The sequence below is a fragment of the Bubalus kerabau genome, chromosome 4, assembly GCF_029407905.1.
Source record: "Bubalus kerabau isolate K-KA32 ecotype Philippines breed swamp buffalo chromosome 4, PCC_UOA_SB_1v2, whole genome shotgun sequence".
Classification (NCBI taxonomy): domain Eukaryota; kingdom Metazoa; phylum Chordata; class Mammalia; order Artiodactyla; family Bovidae; genus Bubalus; species Bubalus kerabau.
In genome coordinates this window covers 18,130,425-18,151,309 of record NC_073627.1, presented here as the reverse complement: position 1 = coordinate 18,151,309, position 20,885 = coordinate 18,130,425, and the positions used below count along the sequence as shown (strand labels likewise).

General features: G+C 37.4%; 1 protein-coding gene across 5 annotated transcripts in view; it reads right to left on the bottom strand.

The window, feature by feature from the left end:
• The window catches only part of KANSL1 (KAT8 regulatory NSL complex subunit 1), a 172,411-nt gene that overhangs the window by 40,453 nt on the left and 111,073 nt on the right, over positions 1–20,885 (bottom strand). For all 5 annotated transcript variants that reach the window (XM_055575609.1, XM_055575604.1, XM_055575606.1 and 2 more), the window contains 2 exons: positions 14,536–14,677; positions 3,370–3,474 (listed from right to left, as the gene is read on the bottom strand). In XM_055575609.1, the coding sequence (XP_055431584.1) occupies positions 3,370–3,474; positions 14,536–14,677 (247 nt within the window). The remainder of the gene's footprint in view (positions 1–3,369; positions 3,475–14,535; positions 14,678–20,885) is intronic.

Here is a 20,885-nt window from a genome sequence, read left to right as displayed (position 1 = left end):
ACCACTGAAGCAACTTAGCAGGCATGCAACTTATTTTAAAAGTTCTAATTTGGTCAGAGTTTAATTCTGTGGATCAAATATTCTCCACTCAGTATCTATCGGGGGGGGGGGGGGGGGGAGAGAGAGAGAGAGAGAGAGAGAGAGAGAGAGAGAGAGAGAGAGAGAGAGAGAGAGTGTGTGTGTGTGTGTGTGTGTGTGTGTGTGTGTGTGTACACGCGCACTCAGTCATGTCTGACTCTTGGCAACTCCATGGTCTGTAGCCCACCAGGCTTCTCTGTCCATGGTGTTTTTCAGGCAGGAATATAGGAGTGAGTTGCCATTTCCTCATCCAGGGGATGTTCCCAACCCAGGGACCAAGCCTGCTTCTTCCGCACTGGCAGGCAGACTTTTTTTTTTTTATGAAACTTTTAGTATTTTATTCATTTTCATAGTTTTACAGTATTAGTAAAAATAATGGCCATTATAAATAAGCATAAAATGGAAGTTGATGAAAAAATAATCCCAAGTCTTCCTTGACTCCCACCCTCCCACCAAAAACTAACTAGTATACGGCAAATATCCTTTTCACACATTATCTTTAGGCATATATTCACTTTGTAGTGGTGGATGGTTTAGTCGCTAAGTCGTGTCTGACTCTTGTGATCCCACGGACTGTAACCTGGCAGGCAGACTCTTTACCACTGAGCCACCTGGGAAACCCCACGCCTCTCAAAACCCTCACAGGGCCAACGTACCCTTCACTGTCCCTGGCTGACTACAAAACTTCAAGGAAAAGAACCTTGTTCCTGTGTTACCAATGGTAGGAAGATTATACCTTGCATGTTTAAAAAGAAAAAGTAACAGTTTATATTTTTGTATGCTTTACTTCTGGGAAAGGTTCACTTGTTAACCCCATCAATTCTACAAAATAAGGAAAGGATAAAAGAATGAGACTTGTTTTGCAAATAGAAGCAAACAAACAATGACTGCATTGTCAAAAGCCATAGAAGCAATCCTTTGGGTAAAACAAATAAAAAACTCAAACCTAGTCTTTTAAAATATATATACCCAGTAATTAGCTTTCCTGTAAGAAAGAAGATACAAGGAAATACACATGTATCTCTCATCTGTGCAGCAGAAATATAGGAAGGAAGGATAGTGCAAAAACTAGTGAAACTGGATGGAGGCTGGAACACAATGGAAAAAGGTGGAAATAGGAACAGGGCTGCAGTCTCTTGCAAGCTTTAAGTCTCAGCACCGCAGTATGTTTCACACACTAAAAAACTAATGAGTATCAACTACTGCGTGTGTGGGCAACAAGAAGTGAAATACTACAGTGACAAAAGAACCTAACTGTATTACAAAATAATTGCATACTCATACTGAAAGGTGTGAAGAGGAAGAGAACTAATATAAGTATAACTTCTGGAAATAGTTATTTTGACTGTATATCATTGAGCTACTGTACTGTATACAATATTGTACTCTAGTTAGTAAAGATATTTCTCACAGGAGTATAAGATGGCAATTCTGAAACTACTTTATATGGTACTAGGACTGAACAAATAAGTATCAGTAAGGAAGGAGAAAGAGACTGGTGTTAGATTGGTATGGTAAGAAAGGAGGAAGGGATTGGTGTTCGATTGGTATTAGTATAAACTCATGGTTTTGAGTGCATATACAGATGGGTAGATAACAAAATATATATGTGTGTCTAATGTATTTCCTGGCTGTGTTGAGAAGTCTCAGATAGAAGCAATGGCACCAAGTAGCAGTGAGCATAACACGTATCCGGACTGTAGTCTCAAACATCTGGTCTCCAATAAAAAAGAACCAGGGATGGAATAAGTACAATACAAGATGAGTCTGGGATATTTTTGGGTGGACAAAGTGAATACTTAAAATACAAGGGGGGCACCCTGAAAAGACATGGGCACCAATCTGAAAAGAGGTCCCAATGCCAAAAGCTGAGACACTTGGAAGTGAATAATGAACAACGGTAGTACTTAATAATCCATAAAATAAAATTAACAACCATAAAAACATTTCTGAAATAAACTGACTAACCAACTAAATAAACAAATAAATTCTTCCTAGCAGAATTCCAATGAACAAATGTGGAAAACAGAAAATCACCATTTAGTTAACACCACAGGAATGACCACTGCAGTAATTTCTGCAGGTAAAATCTACCAATGGATGATACAACTGTGGATTAAAATATAATAAGCAACAGAAAAATGCACAGCGCCCCTCCATGACATAGTCGTTAATTATAAAGGAAAAAATACTAATTTACTGGTATGTTATCACCTTAACCAAGTGAAAAAGCTATCACCACTATCATGTACCCCTAATATGGTACACTGAGAAGGGGACAGTATCACTTTTATGATATTAGTACAGGGGAAAAAAAAGAAGGCATAACCTTTAATGGGAAAACATCTGGTGACTCCAATCTAAGCAACATTACACAAAATAACTTACCGGCACAGTTGTGTCAAGGTCATGAAAGACAAAAACTGAGGTGTTCTCACACACTGGCTGAGATGTAACCACTATACGGAATATGGGGTTTTGGACCAATTGGGGGATGGGGGCGCACACACATGCACGCATAAGTGAGAAAATGAGTGAAAGGGGAATAAAATCTGTAGTCTGTATGAATGTTAATTCCTGGTTTTGACACTGAACAATGGCTATGCAAGCTGTTAACACGAGGAGAAGTTGGGCGAAGAAACAGCATGCAGGGACCCTGTACTGCTTCTGCAACTTTTCTGTAAGTCTAAACTCAACTTCATTCATATACATACCTATTTGTTTTCCTTAGATTAAATAAAAAACAAGACATGGGGAAAATTTTAAAAATGAAAGAAATAAAAAGTGGTCTTGGAATTCAGAAGGAAAAATTAATTTTGGTATTGGGAGAAATAGAAAAAGGGAAGGAATCATTAAGATGGAGGTCTGACCTAGGCTCTAAAGATACAAAAGATTATGAAAAAACAATGGCTTCATCTTCACTACAAAATTAAAGAGGTAATTCAGACAGCATTTTCAACATCTTTGTAAGTTACATTTCCAGTTACCTTAGTTGTACAAGGCATCAGAGCCGCACGGTCTCCTCATTTCCAGTAAGGTTGCATAATGTTGTACCTGCTCTGGCTGCGCTGTCTTGAGAGTTCAAAGCTGCTTTTAAAATTTTAAAGTCGGCTACACAACTGCATGAGGGACACTGTGCTGCCCTTTCAGGAATTCAGAGTTTAAGTTATAAAAGGCGATACAGTCACCCTCCTTCAGCCACTGTAAAGATCCTTATTACAGAGAATAAACTGTGCTGAAGATATACCCCAAATTCTCACGCATTTCCCCCTTTCTGTCTTTTATACTTACCAATTTATCATTCCCATGATCTGTCTTCACCTCAGAACTAAGTGGAAGAAGTAAGTCTGTTGTTGTGTGCTCTGGGGGAGGCGCCTCTCCAAGAACTATCAACCCCTGCAGGGCAGAGAGAAAAACAGCTTAAGTGGTGTAAGTTACAAATTTAATTGGAGTTAATATCAAGAGTTAGGGGCAGGGGATTGATTTATCAGAGGCCCCTCCTTTATCCTGTGGTTTTGAAACAAAACAGACCACTAACACAGCTTTGCTCTCCCAAGAGTGACTTCAACAAAAGCCTAGCAGTAGCCATGAGTAAGGCCTAAGACTCAAACCCAAGCTTCCCCTTTCTTCCAAATGAATGTTCGAACCGACAAGGCTTGTAGTATCTTTCCAGATCTGGAGTCTTTTTGAGAATATGGTATCTTATCCTATATCACCAACCAGACTATACCATATTAACAGCAGCAATGCAGTTTTTCTAGTTAACTTGATCACACATGTGGCTAAAGGATGACAGAACTAGAAGTACTACAATGAGGAGCTAAACCAACTCTATTTGAGCAACCACACCCACTGGGTGACACAGAGGTGTAACAGTCTCTACAGTAAGTATATGAGAAACCAAAAACCTACCGAGTTGTTCCAAACACACATTTCTCACATGCATAAGTATCACTCTAGATTAGGTTATTGCTCCACAATTAAGTTCAGATTTTACATTCATCCCAGATAATAATAAATATAAAAAGAAATTTTAAATGATCCCATAAATCCTTTCCATAGCTGGGATGGGCCCAGCTTGGTTTTAAAGGCAGAAGTTATTTGGTTGGTGTAAAAGTAATTGCTGTTTTTGGAATTGTTGAACTTTGCCATTTGATACTGGAAAACATTCTTAAAATGAATGTGGTTACATTATACATCATTTTAATGTGCATTTCTCGCTTTATGTTTTCTTGCTAATGACTTATTACTTGCTGTTTATTTTATATTTATTTTAGGCTATAGAAATGATTTTAGGTAAAAAGCAAATTCAAGGGACTTTCTTATTCAAGTTCAAAATGGGTTGTAAAGCAGCAAAGACAACTTGCAACATCAGCAACGGGATTTGGCCCAGGAACTACTAATGAAAGTACAATGCAGTGATGGTTCAAGAAGTTTTGCAAAGGAAAGCTTTGAAGATGAGGAGCACAGTGGTCGGTCATTGGAAGGTGACAACGACCGACTGAGAGGATCATCGCACCTGATCCTCTTAGGACTATATGAGAAGTTGCCAAAGAACTCAACATCGACCATTCTACAGTTGTTCAGCATTTGAAGGAAACTGGAAAGTCTTGTAAGTGGGTGTCTCATGAGCTAAGTGAAAATTTTTAAAAAATCGTTTTTGAAATGTCACCTTTTCTTATTCTACGCAACAAAAAAACATTTCTTGATTGGATTGTGATGTGTGACAAAAAGTGGGTTTTATATGACAACCAGTGATGACCAGTTCAGTGGCTAGACCAAGAAGCAGCTCCAAAGCACTTCCCAAAGCCAAACTTGCACCAAAAAAAGGTCATGGTCACTGTTTGGTGGTCTGCTGCCCAAATGATCCACTACGCTTTCTGAATCCCGGTGAAACCATTACATCTGAGAAGTATGCTCGGCAAATTGAAGAGATGCATGAAAACTGCAATGCCTGAAGCTAGCACTGGTCAACAGACTGGGCCCAATTGTACACTGCACAACCAACGCTTCAGAAGTTGAATGAAACGGGCTACAAAGTTTTGCCTCATCTGCCATATTTACCACGTGACCTCCTGCCAACCAAGTACCACTTCTTCAAGCATCTCAACAAATTTTTGCAGGGAAAACGCTTCTACAACCAGCAGGAGGCAGAAAATACTTTCCAAGAGTTCACTGAATCCCAAAACTAGGATTTTTACATTACAGAAATAAACTTATTTCTCGTTGGCAAAAATGTGTTGATTGTAATGGTTCCTATTTTGAGTAATAAAGATGTGTTTGAGCCTAGTTATAATGATTTAAAATTCATGGTTTGAAACCCACAATTACCTTTGTACCAACCAAACAGCTTACTTTGAAAAACAAACAAAACAACACAAATGAATCTTCCATGAACGCACGTAGAGGCAGGCAAAATCAGGTATGGCACTGTTAACACAAAGACTGGATTGCAAGAGCCCAGGCTTTGTGTCTTTGGTTCTCTAGTTGAGAAAACAAGGAGATCTGACTGATTAAGAGGCTCTAAGTGGGAAGTTTGCATTAGAATTACTTGGAGGAAACCCTACTAAACTATAGCTGTCCAGATCCAACATCAAATCAACTAAGAGTCTCTGGGGTAAGGAGCAGGTTATTCTGTTTTTAAAAAGCTTCCCTGTAAGTCCTAGCGCAAGCTCTGAACTGAAAAATACTAGTCTCAATCATTTGACTCAGCATCAGAATCTCCTAGAGAACATCCTAAAACATAGATTTTAGGGCCTAAAGATTTTGACTGTATCAAGTGGAGCTCCTCAGGTCATTATGACATAGGCTCTTGTGAGCCAATGAACCAGATGATCCTGTCCCTGGGGTTCTTCCTAATGCAAAAGTCTCTATGAAATAGATGTAAAGGCAATGGTGAGAGTTGGAGGGACTGGGTGTTGGTTAGTTTATAAAGAACAATGGAATTTTACCTCAGCTTGAAAGGAAAACAGAACCCCCAGTCCCCATCTCCAGTAAGAGAAACAACAGTTCCCTATTCTGGAATAAGACTATACCTAGCCTATACAGAATATGTGGTACAGACTCCTCAGAAAGAGGGCGAGATTATTAATAAAGCAAGAAATATTGGCCCTAGCCTTCAGAATGGGGTTTCTCTGGTTAAAAACTTCTCCTGCAAAATATTTTCTTGTTTTAATCACAAGCATAAAATAGACTTCACAAACTTTACCATTTCAAAGTAAAAACTGTTTGTAAAAAAAAAAAAAAAGCAATATTTTATTTTGCACAACATTCCCTTCTCAAAATACAGCATTCAACATCTTTGCTGCTTAAAAGCCCAAACCACCTCCCCATTTCCTATATAAAGCTAGCCCAAACTCATCTTGGTATTCAAAGTCCTCCATAATCTGTCCCCGCCTTATTTAGCTATCTCCAGCTACCTTCACAGTTGGACACTAATCACATTATCTCCTAGAAAATGTCTGAATGTATACGAAGTTGTTGGTGTTGAAAGGTGGGGGTTATTACAAAGTAGTAATACCCATTCACTACCTGTTCTTATGTCTTTATTCATGCCGATTTCTGCCTTTTTCTTACATTTATCTATCCAAAATGCCATGTATCCTTTCAAAGAGCCTGTCAAAACCAAGTCTTACCTCCTTCCAAGAAAATGTCCCTAGTTAACCAAATCCCTTCCTTATTTTCTTTATCCACACTGCCAGGCTTTTTAAAGCTTCATGATTTTATTTTTACATCCTGTATATTTAAATCTCATTTCTGGAGCAGAACCTTAGGCCAAATTATCTATTTCATTTATTGCTGCCTCAATTCTCTGCTTAAATGTTAACTAATTGGTAAGATCTTTGAAGACTTAGATAAAATACAAATATTTTTGTATCTCCCATATTCCCTAGCAGAGTTATACATCAAGAAAGAAAATGTACAATAAGTTTTTTTTGAGTTAAGTGAGAAAATATTAAATTATTAATTAAAGCTAGGAGCCTAAATGAATCTATTAGATATAAAGTTACACCATAAATTTTTCTTAGGTGAGAAGGTAAGTCAAGATAAAACAGACAATATTTTTCAAAGGGAAATTCTTTTCCCTTAAACTACCCAATCATTTCCAAAAAGCATCTGAGAGACTACAAAGACATCCTCCTGTGAAAGCTTTAAAAATCCTAGAAGGGACCATTTATTCTCCATCAAATTCTAGAGACCCAGGGAGGATGCAGGTTGAAGGTCATGTCAATAGGCCAAGGCAAGGCAGAACTAGGGATACAAGCTGGGTTAGTTAGATCCAGCAGAGACATTACTTTGCCAACAAAGGTCTGTCTAGTCAAAGCTATGGTTTTTCCAGTAGTCATGTACGGATGTGAGAACTGGACCATAAAGAAGGCTGAGTGCTAAGGAATTGATGCTTTTGATTTGTGGTGTTGGAGAAGACTCTTGAGAGTCCTTGGACTGTGAGGAGATCAAACCAGCCAATCCTAAAGGAAAATCAGTCCTGAATATTCACTGGAAGGACTGATGATGAAGTTTCAATACTTTGGCCACCTGATACGAAGAGTCAACTCATTAAAAACGACCCTGATGTTGGGCAAGATTGAAGACAGGAAGAGAAGGGGATGACAAGAGGATAAGATGGTTGGATGGCATCACTGACTCAATGGACCTGCGTCTGAATAAGCTCTGAGAGATGGTGAAGGACAGGGAAGCCTGGCATGCTGTAGTCCATGAGGTCCCAAAGAGTCGGACATGACTGAGTGACTGAACAACAAAGTTAGAACCAGTTACTCTTTGTTTTTGCTTTCATTCATTCAAATCAAGCCATCATTTCTCCATTCACCAACATTTTTTAGGTGCTGGGGGTACAGGATAAAAGACATATCCTTCTCCCCATGCCCACCCCTGCCCAAACTCATCTCTCAAGGTGCTTAGAATTCTAATAGTGGGACAAAGACAATCAACAATATATGAGTAAGTAAAATTTACATAGCCTACTGGTGGTGTTTAGTCGCCAAGTCCTGACTCTTGTGACCCCAGGGACTGTATGTAGCCTGCCCACAGGATTTCTCAGACAAAAATACTGGAGCAGGTTGCCACTTCCTTCCTGAGAAGGAAATGGCATTCTTCCCCATCTAGGGATCAAACATGCATCTCCTACATTTGCAGGGAGATTCCTTACCAATGAGCCACCAGGGAAGCCGATTCACATAGCCTATTAGAAAGTGTTAAAATGCTAAAAAAAAACTAAAGAATAGTGAGAGAATTAAAAAGTGGCAATAGGCTCTCTTTCGTATTAGGCAGTCTGGGTAAAATGCCCTGAAAAAGCGACTATTTGAAAGAGAAGAAACAAACTTTGGGAATATCTGGAGGAAGAGCAAATGCAACAGTTTCAAGGCTGGAGTCAGCTTTATAAGTTTTAGGACTGTAAGGAATTTTGTATGCCTGAAGTAAAATCAAAGAGTGGAGTTTGAGTTTAGCTTAAGTTAGAAGAGTAAGTGGGGGTGGGGTGGTGCAGGGCCTTCAGAGTATTTCAGCTTTTATATTCTGATGGTAAATCACTGGAGTTTCAACCAGAAGTGGGAAATGATCTGACTTACAGTTTAAAAGGATCAATTTGCTACTCTGTTGACACAAAGATTAGTGGAGAGGAAACAGAGAAGCAGAAAGAACAACTGCTTAGACCAAAGTGACTGGATTTCAGATATATATATTTGAAGACAGAATCAATCAGTTATGCAAATATGATTCCTGGGATGGGATGGAAGGGAGTCAGAGACTCATTCAAGGTTTCCAGCCTCTGCCACAACAATAGAGCTCCTATCTGTTGAGAAATCTTTTCAATGCACGTTAGTTTTAATCAAATCTACTTCTGTAAATATGTATTCAAGTGCTATGCTGATGTAGATACCATTCATATATGCATTCTTTGTCCGACCACCAAATCTATGATACGTTTATTATAGCATACAAAACCAACTGTTACATCTTTACACTGTACCTCAAACCAAAAAGGATAAAAGCAACTAAAAGGAAGATGGGTAAATAAAAAGCATACAAATAGCTAGAATCTTTTCATTCAGTGAAATAAATGAATAAATGAGATAAATAATGAAATAAATTTCATTCAGACATTTATTGAATGTCTACAATGTGTTGGGTGGTGTGAAACCCTAAGAATAAGAAAATAAATAAAATACATTTCATTCATAATGGAGTTTACCTTCATCTACCTCAGACAGACAGGCAGGCAAAGTATTACATGGACAGTGCTCTAACAGAAGTTTATAGAAGGTGGCGTGAGAGCTGAAAAGTGGTGGAATCCAAGAGAGACGGACCGAAACAAGGTCTACATGATTATTTAAGTTTTCCTAAAACAGACTTAATACAGTTAATAGTCATGAAAGGAAAGGTCGCTGTGAGCGAAGAAAAATCCATAGGGTTCCAACTCCACACCTCTCATGGCAACCTGAAGCTGGGATTCCCTAGCATTCAGGGTTTACACTGGGTAAACATTACATGGCTGTGGCATCAGCCATGAGTGGCAATAACCTCAAGACCACTGCACTCTAAGGCCAAGGTGAAAAGTCCAGGAGAGTCTCCCCACCCTTTACTACCACTCCCTAAGTCAGAATCAGGACCATGCCTCGATCATTCAGACCTACAGAACTCCTATACAGGACAAAAGAAATTGGGAAGGCTCATGGTAGTATGCAGTCCTAACAGATCCTTGCAACTTATTCCTCTGTGGAAATACAAGTCTATCCTACATCCTAAATTTAAAAATAGTGGGGCGGTGGGGGTGGGGGGGCGCCGGGAGGAAGTAAAATTGAAAAAGAAAGAAATGGTAGCAGAAACTGTACTAAGCCTGATTACAAAACAGGGCAAAAGCAAGCAAACAAAAAGGAAAGAAAAGAAAAAACTAATTTGTATAGAAAAAACCCCCACAAAACCAAAACACCTCTTCATCTGTAAAACAAAATTAAGGTGCAATTTCACATACTTATTTTCCTGCCCATCTTAGATAGATCAGTGGGTACACTGTAGACAGCTCCACAAGATTGTCTTGGGCTATGTAAAGATCATCCTGGGCTATGTAGGCAAGACACGGCTAGCCACAAGGCCTTAGAACTCCATTAAGATGGACTGCAACTATTTTACATCAATTCTGAAGACAAGTATTCCAGGTTATTCCCATTCAGCAGCTTATCTATCATAAGTTTCATAGTTCTTCCACCTCTCATTCCCAATTAACACTTTCAGCCTTAGCAAGGCTGTGGAATCTGACAGATCAGTCAAAACAAAAGTTAAAAAAAGATAATATTTTGTACTAGATATGAATGTTGAAGATTGTGTGTTAAGAGAAAGAAGTCTCCCTTACCAATAAAATCTTCTTGGTCCCTTGTGTGTTGACCTTCTTCAATAAATATGCTTAAGAGACATGATGAAAAGGATTCCACAGCAGAATGCATTAGACAGGAAATACTTTGGGGTCAGATAAATTTAGAGCCCTGAGTTCAAATTTAGCTCTGTTTCTCACAAGCCTGTAAGCTGTTGCTTTCTGCGTTATGTAACACACATGAATGTACTTGTATATAGTATGCACTCATGGTACAGATGCTATTTTCCTTTCTCATTCTAATATATGGGAGTATCTTTTTTAAAAATAAAAGCTGATTGAATGTGCAAGTTAAGACATAACAGTATGAAGAAGAGCTCCTAGTAACGGTACCCACTCTCCAAAGAGCAGCAGGAATCACTATTCTCAAACAGACTAATAATTACCAGCCTGTAAGAGAAAATTGATACTCATCCAGTAGTTCTCAAATACTTTCTTTTCTGGAATAGGTCACGTTAAGGAAATTAACATGCTAAAGAGTTAATCCAAAAAAGAAAATCTTACCTGCCAGTTCCCCATCCAAAGACAAACTATAACTGTACAGCTGACCACCAAACCTAGATTTCATGAAAATGCCTGTACAACTCTGGCTAACTTTGGAGAATGGGAAAGGAAAACACCAATCTCTTTACTAGAACACAGGAGTTTTAAAAAATCTCCCATTTAAGTAAATTATAAAACAGTCAAGCATTTAAGGCAAGTGCTAATTTGAACGACAGTCAGAATCTCAAATCTCAGCTCGGCACTCATTTAGCTGTATGACCATGAACTTGATCTCTTTGACCCTTTATCTTTAAAATTGTGAATAACAGCAAAATGTTTAGTACAATGTTCAGCACATAGTAAATGTTCAAAGCCTTCTGTCACTATAGTGATACATGAAAATCAGACACAAGTTAATTATCTTTGGGGAAAATTCTAGTGCTTGCCCCCCAAAATCTGTCACCTAGAACCTATGAATGTGACCTGATTTGGAAACAGGGTCTTTGCAAACATCATCAAGCTAAAATGAAGATAGAGGAACAAAGAACTGTTTAGTATGGGCCCTAAATCCCAACTTGATCGGTTTCCTTGTAAGAGGGAAATTTGGAGACACACTGAGAGAGAAGACGGAGGAAGAAATTGGAGTGATGCAGCTATAAACAAGAGGAATACCAAAGACTGCCAGCAACCACCAGAAGCTTATGAAAAGCCAAGGACATTTTTTCTCTCAGATCTTCAAAAGGAGCAGAGTCCTGCCTACATCTTGATTTAATTCTAGCCTCCAGAACTCTGAGAAAATAAATGTCTGTTGTTTTAAATTTACCATCCAATTTGTGCAACCTTGTATGGCAGCCCCAGGAAACGAATACATTTGTTTCCAAAAGACATCATATAAATATTTAATAAAGCTGTAATTTTTCCTGATATATTATTTCGATTATTGTTCTACTTTTATTCTTCCTGTAAGAATTTTTAAGACTTGTATTCATACTGCAGACAACAAAAAAAAAAGTACTATAATCTAGAATGTCTTTGTTATAAACCATGAAACTAAGGCTAATATGTGTTTAGTGACTTTTCTTCCCAAGGTTAGGACAGCTAAGTCAGAACTAGAATCAAAAATGGTATACCAAGTCCAGGTCTGGTGTAGTAACATTATGCCCTGAATGATTAAAAAACCCATGGATAATCAATATATACACAAAACTTCAAATCAATCACTTTCCAGATATTCAGAGATAGCTAAGACTTTTGATATAGTTTGAGGGCAAAAGGAGAAGGGGGCAACAGATGATGAGATGGTTGGATAGCATCACTGACTCAATGGACACAAATTTGAGCTCTGGGAAGCCAAGCATGCTGCAGTCCATGGGAATGCAAAGAGTTGGACACGACTTAGCAACTGAACAACAATAAGAAGACTTTCGATAATTTCACAAAACTGCTGTCATTACTACTGAGTTATGAGCTAAAGAATAAAGCAGGAACCAAAAGTGAGAATCTTCTCACACAGGTAGTGAGATTGTAAACTGAGGCACACTGCCAAAGTACTTCTCTGAAATATGCATCAAAAACAGAAGTATCCGTGCTATGACTCTGGTAAAGATACTTACTTAAAAAAAAAAAAAAGATACTTACTATGGCAACAAAGGTCCGTCTAGTCAAGGTTAGGGTTTTTCCAGTAGTCATGTATTGGTGTGAGAGTTGGACTATAAAGAAAGCTGAGCACTGAAGAATTGATGCTTTTGAACTGTGGTGAGACAGTTTAAGAAGACTCTTGAGAGTCCCTTGGACTGCAAGGAGATCCAACCAGTCCATCCTAAAGGGAATCAGTCCTGAATATTCATTGAAAGGACTGATGCTGAAACTCCAATACTTTGGCCACCTGATGTGAAGAACTGACTCATTTGAAAAGACCCTGAAGCTGGGAAAGATTGAGGGTAGGAGGAGAAGGGGATGACAGAGGATGAAATGGTTAGATGGCATCACTGACCCGATGGACATGAGTTTGAGTAGGCGCCGGGAGTTGGTGATGGAGCCTAATTGTATACAAATATAATAGATACAGCAACAAATATGACTGACTACTATTCTAATAATCTCAGTTATTACTAAGAGACTCCAGTTCTCAAATACGAAAATTCTCAATTATTGGCTATCAAAGTCTTGACACAGACACTGATGAGGTGTCCCTAACTGAGCAAGAATGTTTTTCTCTTCAGGATAGGCATATTCAGCCATCTCCTAGACATTTTTTTTTAATCATCATTCCAGCTGATATTCTTCAAATCTCACTTAATTTTCTTTGTGAAAAAGAGCTAAGGAAAGCATAATTTTACCATCCTCTGTGAATATTTTTAGGCTTAATTCCTCATTTGCTCTAATTTTTAAAGTTAGTCAGGATTTACCTATCCTAGGGGAACCCATTTTTATTATTATTATTATTTAAAAAAAGGTTAAATCCTCTGGACTTTGCCCTCAATTATATTATGTTCCAATGAACTTTTGGAGAATTACATGTAACTCTATCTGGGGAAGAAGCTCAAAGAACACTCCAGTATAATGTTTGGAATAAAAACTTATATAATATATTAGGGAGGCTGCAGAACTTTTACTTCAAACCCTCACTCTTCTGTTCATCTTGGCAGTTAGTCACCCTTTAACTTTTGGCCTACTAATTAATTTAATGCATGCAGTTCACAATTGCAGTATAAAGCAGTTTTCTTAAGACTCTGACCAGCACTAAGGCGGGACAAAAAAGTGTCATGACGCTTATTTTTAGGAGCAGAAGATGCTTCATCTAGACCCACATGTTCAGTCCGGGAGTTCACTGCATCAAGCTAATACCAAAAGAACCTTGCAAGAAATTCAGCACCACGAAAGGAAGATTTTTATTTGTCCCTGAGTTGCCACTAAGGAGAACAGTGCTGGTACACAGGAGCCACTCAACTATTTGCTGAATGGATTTCTTTTCCATGTACATCGATCCCCCAGTCAAACCCCAAATAAGCAGAGGACATTTTTATAACTTGATTTTTCAGGAGAAAAATTATACAAACATCACTGTTAAAGACAAAAGCGATATGGTAGGAGTCAATCCACCACAAGTAGAACAAGGAAAAAATGAAATCACCAGAGTCTAATCTTGCCTGAATTATCTTTCAGAAAAAAATCCATTTTTCCTCAAGAAAGCAATGGAAGCTAAGCAGCAAAACAGAAACACATTTTAGTTTAAAAAAAGAAAAAAAAGACGAAAACCCTCAGTCATCACTTTTTCATATATATAACAATTATGCAGGTATGGTCAATGGCTTACCTTAAATCGTATCCACCTTCCTTTTAATTGTTCCCTGTTAGCCCAGATAAACAAACTGTTTTGTTCTAAACCCACATTCTAATCTAACATTATATTCTAACAGTGCTGTCTGCATTATGCTAAGTAACACCAGGCTCTTAAACAAATTAAACAGCTATATCAGATCATATTAAATCATTCTCTTTGACATAGTTAAGAGTTATTGAAGGATGGGGAACAGGGGATAATGATAGTTTTTAGCTGGGCTGAAAAAGACCAGACACTTATCCCTTACCTTATTAGCACGTATCTGTTTGTAAATATCTGTTTGCTGCCGAATTCGATATTCCAAGTCAGAAACATGAGCCTGAAGCCAGTTCCAGCGGCTGACAATAGCTGCTCGGTCTGCAGCCCATCTCCATTCTGACCTGCGCCTCCTAAAAGGAAATAAACTGAGTGAAATCCAAGAGTAGCAGTAACATTTATGCTAAATGGGAGTGGGAAGGTTTTAACGTCTAAATGCCCTTATACAAACCAACTTGAGTGTCAAGAAAAACTCAAGACTATGTGTATATATGTCACAGGCCACGTGGATAATAAAACTCTTCACATATAAATACATCCCAAATTAACTAGCTGAAACTGCCTTCCAAGTATCCTGATCTGGCGGCAAACAATTTTTGTGAATTTTTAAAATTTCTCAAGAGACAGAAATATTTTCTACTTCAAGACATATAAAGATTACAGATCTACACAGAAAATCCAAGACACCACCAATTATAAAACTAACTAAGGCTTCAGCAAAGTTGTGGAGTAAAGATCAACATACCCAAATTAACAGTGTTTCCAAAAGTCAACAAGTAGAAAATACTCACTTTTTTAAAAAGCACTATTTACAACACTAACAATTGCTAACTTTATATACCAAATATCTTTGCATAAAATGTAATAAAACCAAGAGACCTACTTAAATGGTGAGAGATTTTTTAAGATAACAATTTTCATATCTACTTACAGAGTCAAATAAGCTCCAATCAAATTCCCCATAGGGCTTTTTGTTTTTTTTGTTTCTTTCTTTGACTGGCCACATGGCTTGTGGGATTTTAGTTCAGCAACCAGGGGTTGACTTTGGGCCCTTGGCAGGGAGAGTGCAAAGTCCTAACCACTGGATTACCAAGGAATTATCCCCCTCTCCTGGGGTTTTTAATGGAAGCTTACAAACATTCATTCAAAAATTCACATTAGAAGAAAAAAAAAAAAAAAAAAAAGACCAGCACTAGAGAAATTCTAAAGCAAGTATGATGAACATTCACACTGCAGATGTAAGATAAGCTATGATGATTAAGGCAGTCTAGAAAGACAAAAAGACAGTGGGACAGAATACAGAACTCCTAAACTTAGAACTGGATACATGTAAGAGATGGGCAGTCAGAGCCGTGAGAAAGACTGAATTATTCAATAAATGGCATTGAAATGCCAGGTCTTTACATGAAAAAAGTAAAATTATATCATAAAGAAACTTCCTTTCTTCTCTTTAAAAAAATTGAGCTAACTTTCAACAAACTGCAAAATATTTAATAAAGTTAAAGGCAAGCAACTGGTTGGCAGAAGATATCTGCAACATACAAAACTAAAAATAAAATGAAAGAATATATAACAGAACTCCAACAAAGAGGTTTAAGAAGACAATCTAACAGAAGATGAATATATTAAAAATTCACATAAGAGAAATCCCAATGGCCAATAAATACATAAAAATATGCCATGTCTTATTAGATTTTGGTTAAAGTATTAGAAACATTAAGATGTCATTTCAAACCCAGATTGGAAAACCCAAATGTTGGTAGATGTGGAAAACAGTAATTCACATACGGCCAACAACAATAAAAACTAGCACCACCATTTTTAAAGAGTAATCTGGAAATATTTGGCTAGGTGGAAAATGTGTATACTCAGCCAGTGTGAAATTCTACTTCTGACAATATAACCTGCACATCTGCATAAAGAAATAGGTTCACTGCAATAGTTTGTAACAACTAAAAATTAGTTATAATTTAATTTACATATGGAAACAAACTAATTTACTCCTTTAAGGGATTTTTCTATAGTAACAGAAACTAATTAACTAGAGCTATCTGTATCAACCTGACTGTATCTCAGAAGACAATGCTGAATGGAAAAATATAAATATAAAAACTAATAATAAAATAAGTACTTTTATAGATACATATAAGTAGTTAAGGAATTTAATGGAATATTGTTTATCAATTTAATTATAACTATATGTATTAACACAACTAAATCTCAACAATGTGGAACGGAAAAACTATATAAAAACTAAACAAAACAAACAAAACCCAAGCAAACAAACATCAAAAAGCAACTAAAAGATCCCTCATACCGCAAGGAAGACTGAAGATCCTGAGTGCCCCAATTAGACTGGCACAGCCCAATCCCACCCCCCAACCAAGAAAAAAGATGAAGGATAAGACACAATTATAAGACTTGTTACCAATACATAAGTAGTAAATGCATAAAAACATGTACAGTGTTGATAAACAACAAATTCAGGATCAGGGTCCTCCTTAGCCTTGGGAAGGGGAAAAGTAAGTTAGATTTTAGCTGTATCTGTTACGTAAGGTTCAACTTCTCTTTAAAAACTAAAAGTCTGATAGAAAACAGCAACTTTAATATGAGAGGAAGTACCTGGCATCTGGTATACTCTGTAACCAAAATATTTTATGATCTTCCACAAAATTCTATTTCAAGAAAGTAGTAGTCATACTGCCCTTAGTCCCACCTCCATACTCATTACCAAAACATTTTAAGTGACTGTAAGTGAAGTTTAACACAGTCCACTGGTAGAGTGAAATAGGCATTTTACAGTTCCCTAATCTTGATGGAATAAGCACAAGATCTAGAGATTCTTTCTTCTCTAGTACAACTATCTGGTTCAATGTTGGCTGCAGGTCTAGTTCTAGCCCAAATTCAGAAAAAGAACCTCAAGACATCGAGTGCAACCTCTGGATCATTCTTGCACTATAAAAATGCTCCCCCTTCACTAAAAGAAGTAAAACTAGTCAATCCTCATGTCCTATTTCCAGCTTTCACTACTCTTCAAGGTTCATAACCTTCCTATCTTGTAAAATCTCTTGGTTTCACAGGTTCATTCCTGAAGCTGCCACAGTACCAATCCCCATCATCCACCACCACTGGGATACTCCAGGTAACCACCTCAGCTACCACTCCTAACATGAACCACATAATACTATTCTTAAATAAAATCTCCTCAAATCTTATTTCTTCCTGTCACTTTTATGTGTAAGAAACCAGTTTTAATCTGCTTCTTTACAAATCCTAAGTCTTCAAGAAAACAAAGTAGCTGCTAAGTCGCGTCAGTCATGTCCGACTCTGTGCGGCCCCATAGACGGAAGCCCACCAGGCTCCCCCCCATCCCTGGGATTCTCCAGGCAAGAACACTGGAGTGGGTTGCCATTTCCTTCTCCAATGCATGAAAGTGAAAAGTGAAAGTAAAGTCCCTCAGTCATGTCCGACTCCTAGCAGCCCCATGGACTATAGCCCACCAGGCTCCTCCGTCCATGGGATTTTCCAGGCGAGAGTACTGGAGTGGGGTGCCATTGCCTTCTCTGAAACAAAGTAGGAGGGGAGTCAAATACCATAAAAGGCAGCATTTCCAAGGCAAAAAGTGATTAGCAAAATTAACAAAACATCCACTTAATGACAGGTTTATTCTCAGACAAATGTGTTTTAACAACTGACAGTGGCTAGCCCAAGTAATACTCTAACGTTGAAAACCAAAGCGGGGAAAGATGATTTCTTGGCTAATTTACAGCATTTCTTCCTTAGTCACCCTTGGTGGACAAATAATCCTGGCAGTCTCGCCCAGGGATCCTGAACTCAGCTCAGAAGCCTTCTCACCAAAGTGTTCCAACAGCAAGCACTCTGAATTGGCAGGAAAGAGGAAATTTATTATTTCTGAATTTTGACACATCTTAAACAAAAGAATTTTTTTTTCCTTTTCTTTCTAGTTTGAGGTCAAGGAAAAAGAAGGAAATGAAAACACTTTAACTATGTGAAAACTTAAAAATACAAAAGGAAAAGAAAATTCCTTAAAACATTTCAGTTCCTAAGAACTCTGGTGGATAAACACTTTTTTCCCCAAATATTAAGGAACAGCCCCTTTCAATTTTCTTATTGTCAAAATGAACAACCTGATAAATATTATTCTAAATACTAGTGCAAAACCTAATTCCTGGTTTGTTGTTTTTTTTTTTTTTTTTTTTGGAAGCCTGACTAATAAGCTAATTAAAGACAGGCAGTGTTAAGGGAGGACCACAATCCCCAATTATGAACATGTTTAAATTCTACAAATACATTTGTCATATGACAGTTTCTAACCAGATAAAATATTCAGTAGGAAGTTGTCATGTTGTAATTAATGAACAATGGAAAACCCCACCTTAAGTGTCCAAAAAGTATCTTGTGTTAAAAATACCAGCAACATGGCCAGAAATCTGAATTGTTAACAAAGGTGGGAGGTGTAAAGTTAGCAAGCCTGAGGTGAGCTGTGAAGATGTTACGACACTCCAATGGCAAATCTGAACTCAAAACAGGGTAAGAATAACAGCTTCAAGCACAGAGTTTATGTATTTTGTTCCTTTACAAAAACAACATGCTATAGAAATTCAGTTTATCAGAGGCAGAGGTAGATTTCGTCCCTAATATTCAAAATGTAAATTATTACTCTTAATAATTTACAGCTCAAAATGAGAGACAGTGATTTAAAAGCAGGGTCATGCTTTAAAAATAACATGTCACTAAGACTGCAGAGTGATACTTATGTAAATATAATGATGAACTGGTTTCTACTGTTGTCATTATCAGTAATGAAGGAAAAAAATGTGGATTCCAACCCTGAGAAGTCTTTTAACTCTTTCCTATTGCTTACTCTGTGCTAACAATTAGTAAAATAATTGCCTTGTTTTTGTGCAGGACTCGAGGATGCCTTCTAAGGTGTTGTTTTCTGTGAACTTTTATCTCACTTTGTACCAAAATACTTTGTCTACATGTACTGGACTACCACCTGAGTGGGAAGTCATTTTAACTAATATTTTGTTCCTTGCTTTTATTAAACATTTTACTGGTAAATTTCCTTTGCCTACATATGTGGGATAAAGATCCATTAAACTTTTACACAATGAATTGCTTTTTGGGGGGTCCCTAAACATGGAAAGATACAATACCCGTAACTGCTTCTCTAATATTACATGACTAGTAAACTGCAACACTGCCAGCTATGTTACCAGTATTTATTTGTATAATAGTGTATAATCTATAGATTTATTTTTTAGCTATGTGAACCTATATGGCTTTAACAGTTTTTGGTTTTTTTTTTAAACAGGGTTAGAGTATTACCACATATTGAGAACTTCAGATGCTCTGTGGGATCTAACAATAATTATTTACTTGAACAAAAAAATCATTTCCTCTAAGAAAGCTCTGGTATTTGTAAACACTTGAAAGCTAAATAGTGGAAAGTACTAGAAAATTTAGAGTTCAAGTTACATGTTGGTCAACAGAGAAAACAAGAAAGGGATTAATTTTTGTTTTTAATTCTCTAAAATCCTCTTGAATGATAATGTTAATGTCATATTTTATTAGTAGAGGACAAACAGATCAATATGGGGACTCTGATGTAAGAAGATTCATAGGATTACAAAAAGTTAGACATGACTGAGCGACAAGACAAGAAATTTAAGAACTAAGTTTATCCACTGAATCTTCAAAAGTGTTAATGATAAAACCTTTTTTTAACTGCACCTTAAGAATAACTTACCGTAGTTCTACCACTAAGAAAAGCAACACGGAAAGCAATTTCTACTCACACAGAGAAAAGGCTGCCAGCTGTAAAAGAGATTACTAACACAGCTCTTTGCAACTGATAAAGCCCCATCTTCACTGCCTACAGTGCTGCCACAGACAGCAGTGGCAGATACTGCACTTCCTTTCTTCTCAAAGGAAAACTGCAGTAAAAGCTGATTTATCGAAAAGTAATACTAAAGTTAGGCACTGAACCATGTCAAACACCTGACTTAGCTAAGTCACCTAGTTCTAGTCCAGGATGGGAAATCTTTAAGTCCAGCAGAACAGTGCTGGTGGATTATACTTTTCCCTGACCTGGAAATGTAACAAAATCCAAGTAAAATGATTATCCACAGCAAGTTACACAGTACCATGTTCTACCAAAAACTATTCAACAGTTATGTGCTACTTCCAGAAGTGCAAAATTTCTGAAACACTGACATTCTGAAGTCTCTAGGTTCTTTAGATGACTTATAAAACCAATAAAACAGACTACGTGAAATTGAGATCATCATCGAACATCAGAGCACACAGCTGCTAGATTCACAGTATCCAGGGTAAGGCTTAGGGTCAATACAGGAAAGAACAGAAAATCTTAACATTACTAAGAGTAGCATAAAAAAATGTGTATACAAGTATTAACTACCAAGCTCAGGAGCAATGTGAAAAGAACAGAAGGAAGAGCAGGAAGATAGGTTTAAGCCAAGTCCTCACTTTTATTTACTTTGTATGATCCTAGACATGGGTAAATTGACCTCTAGG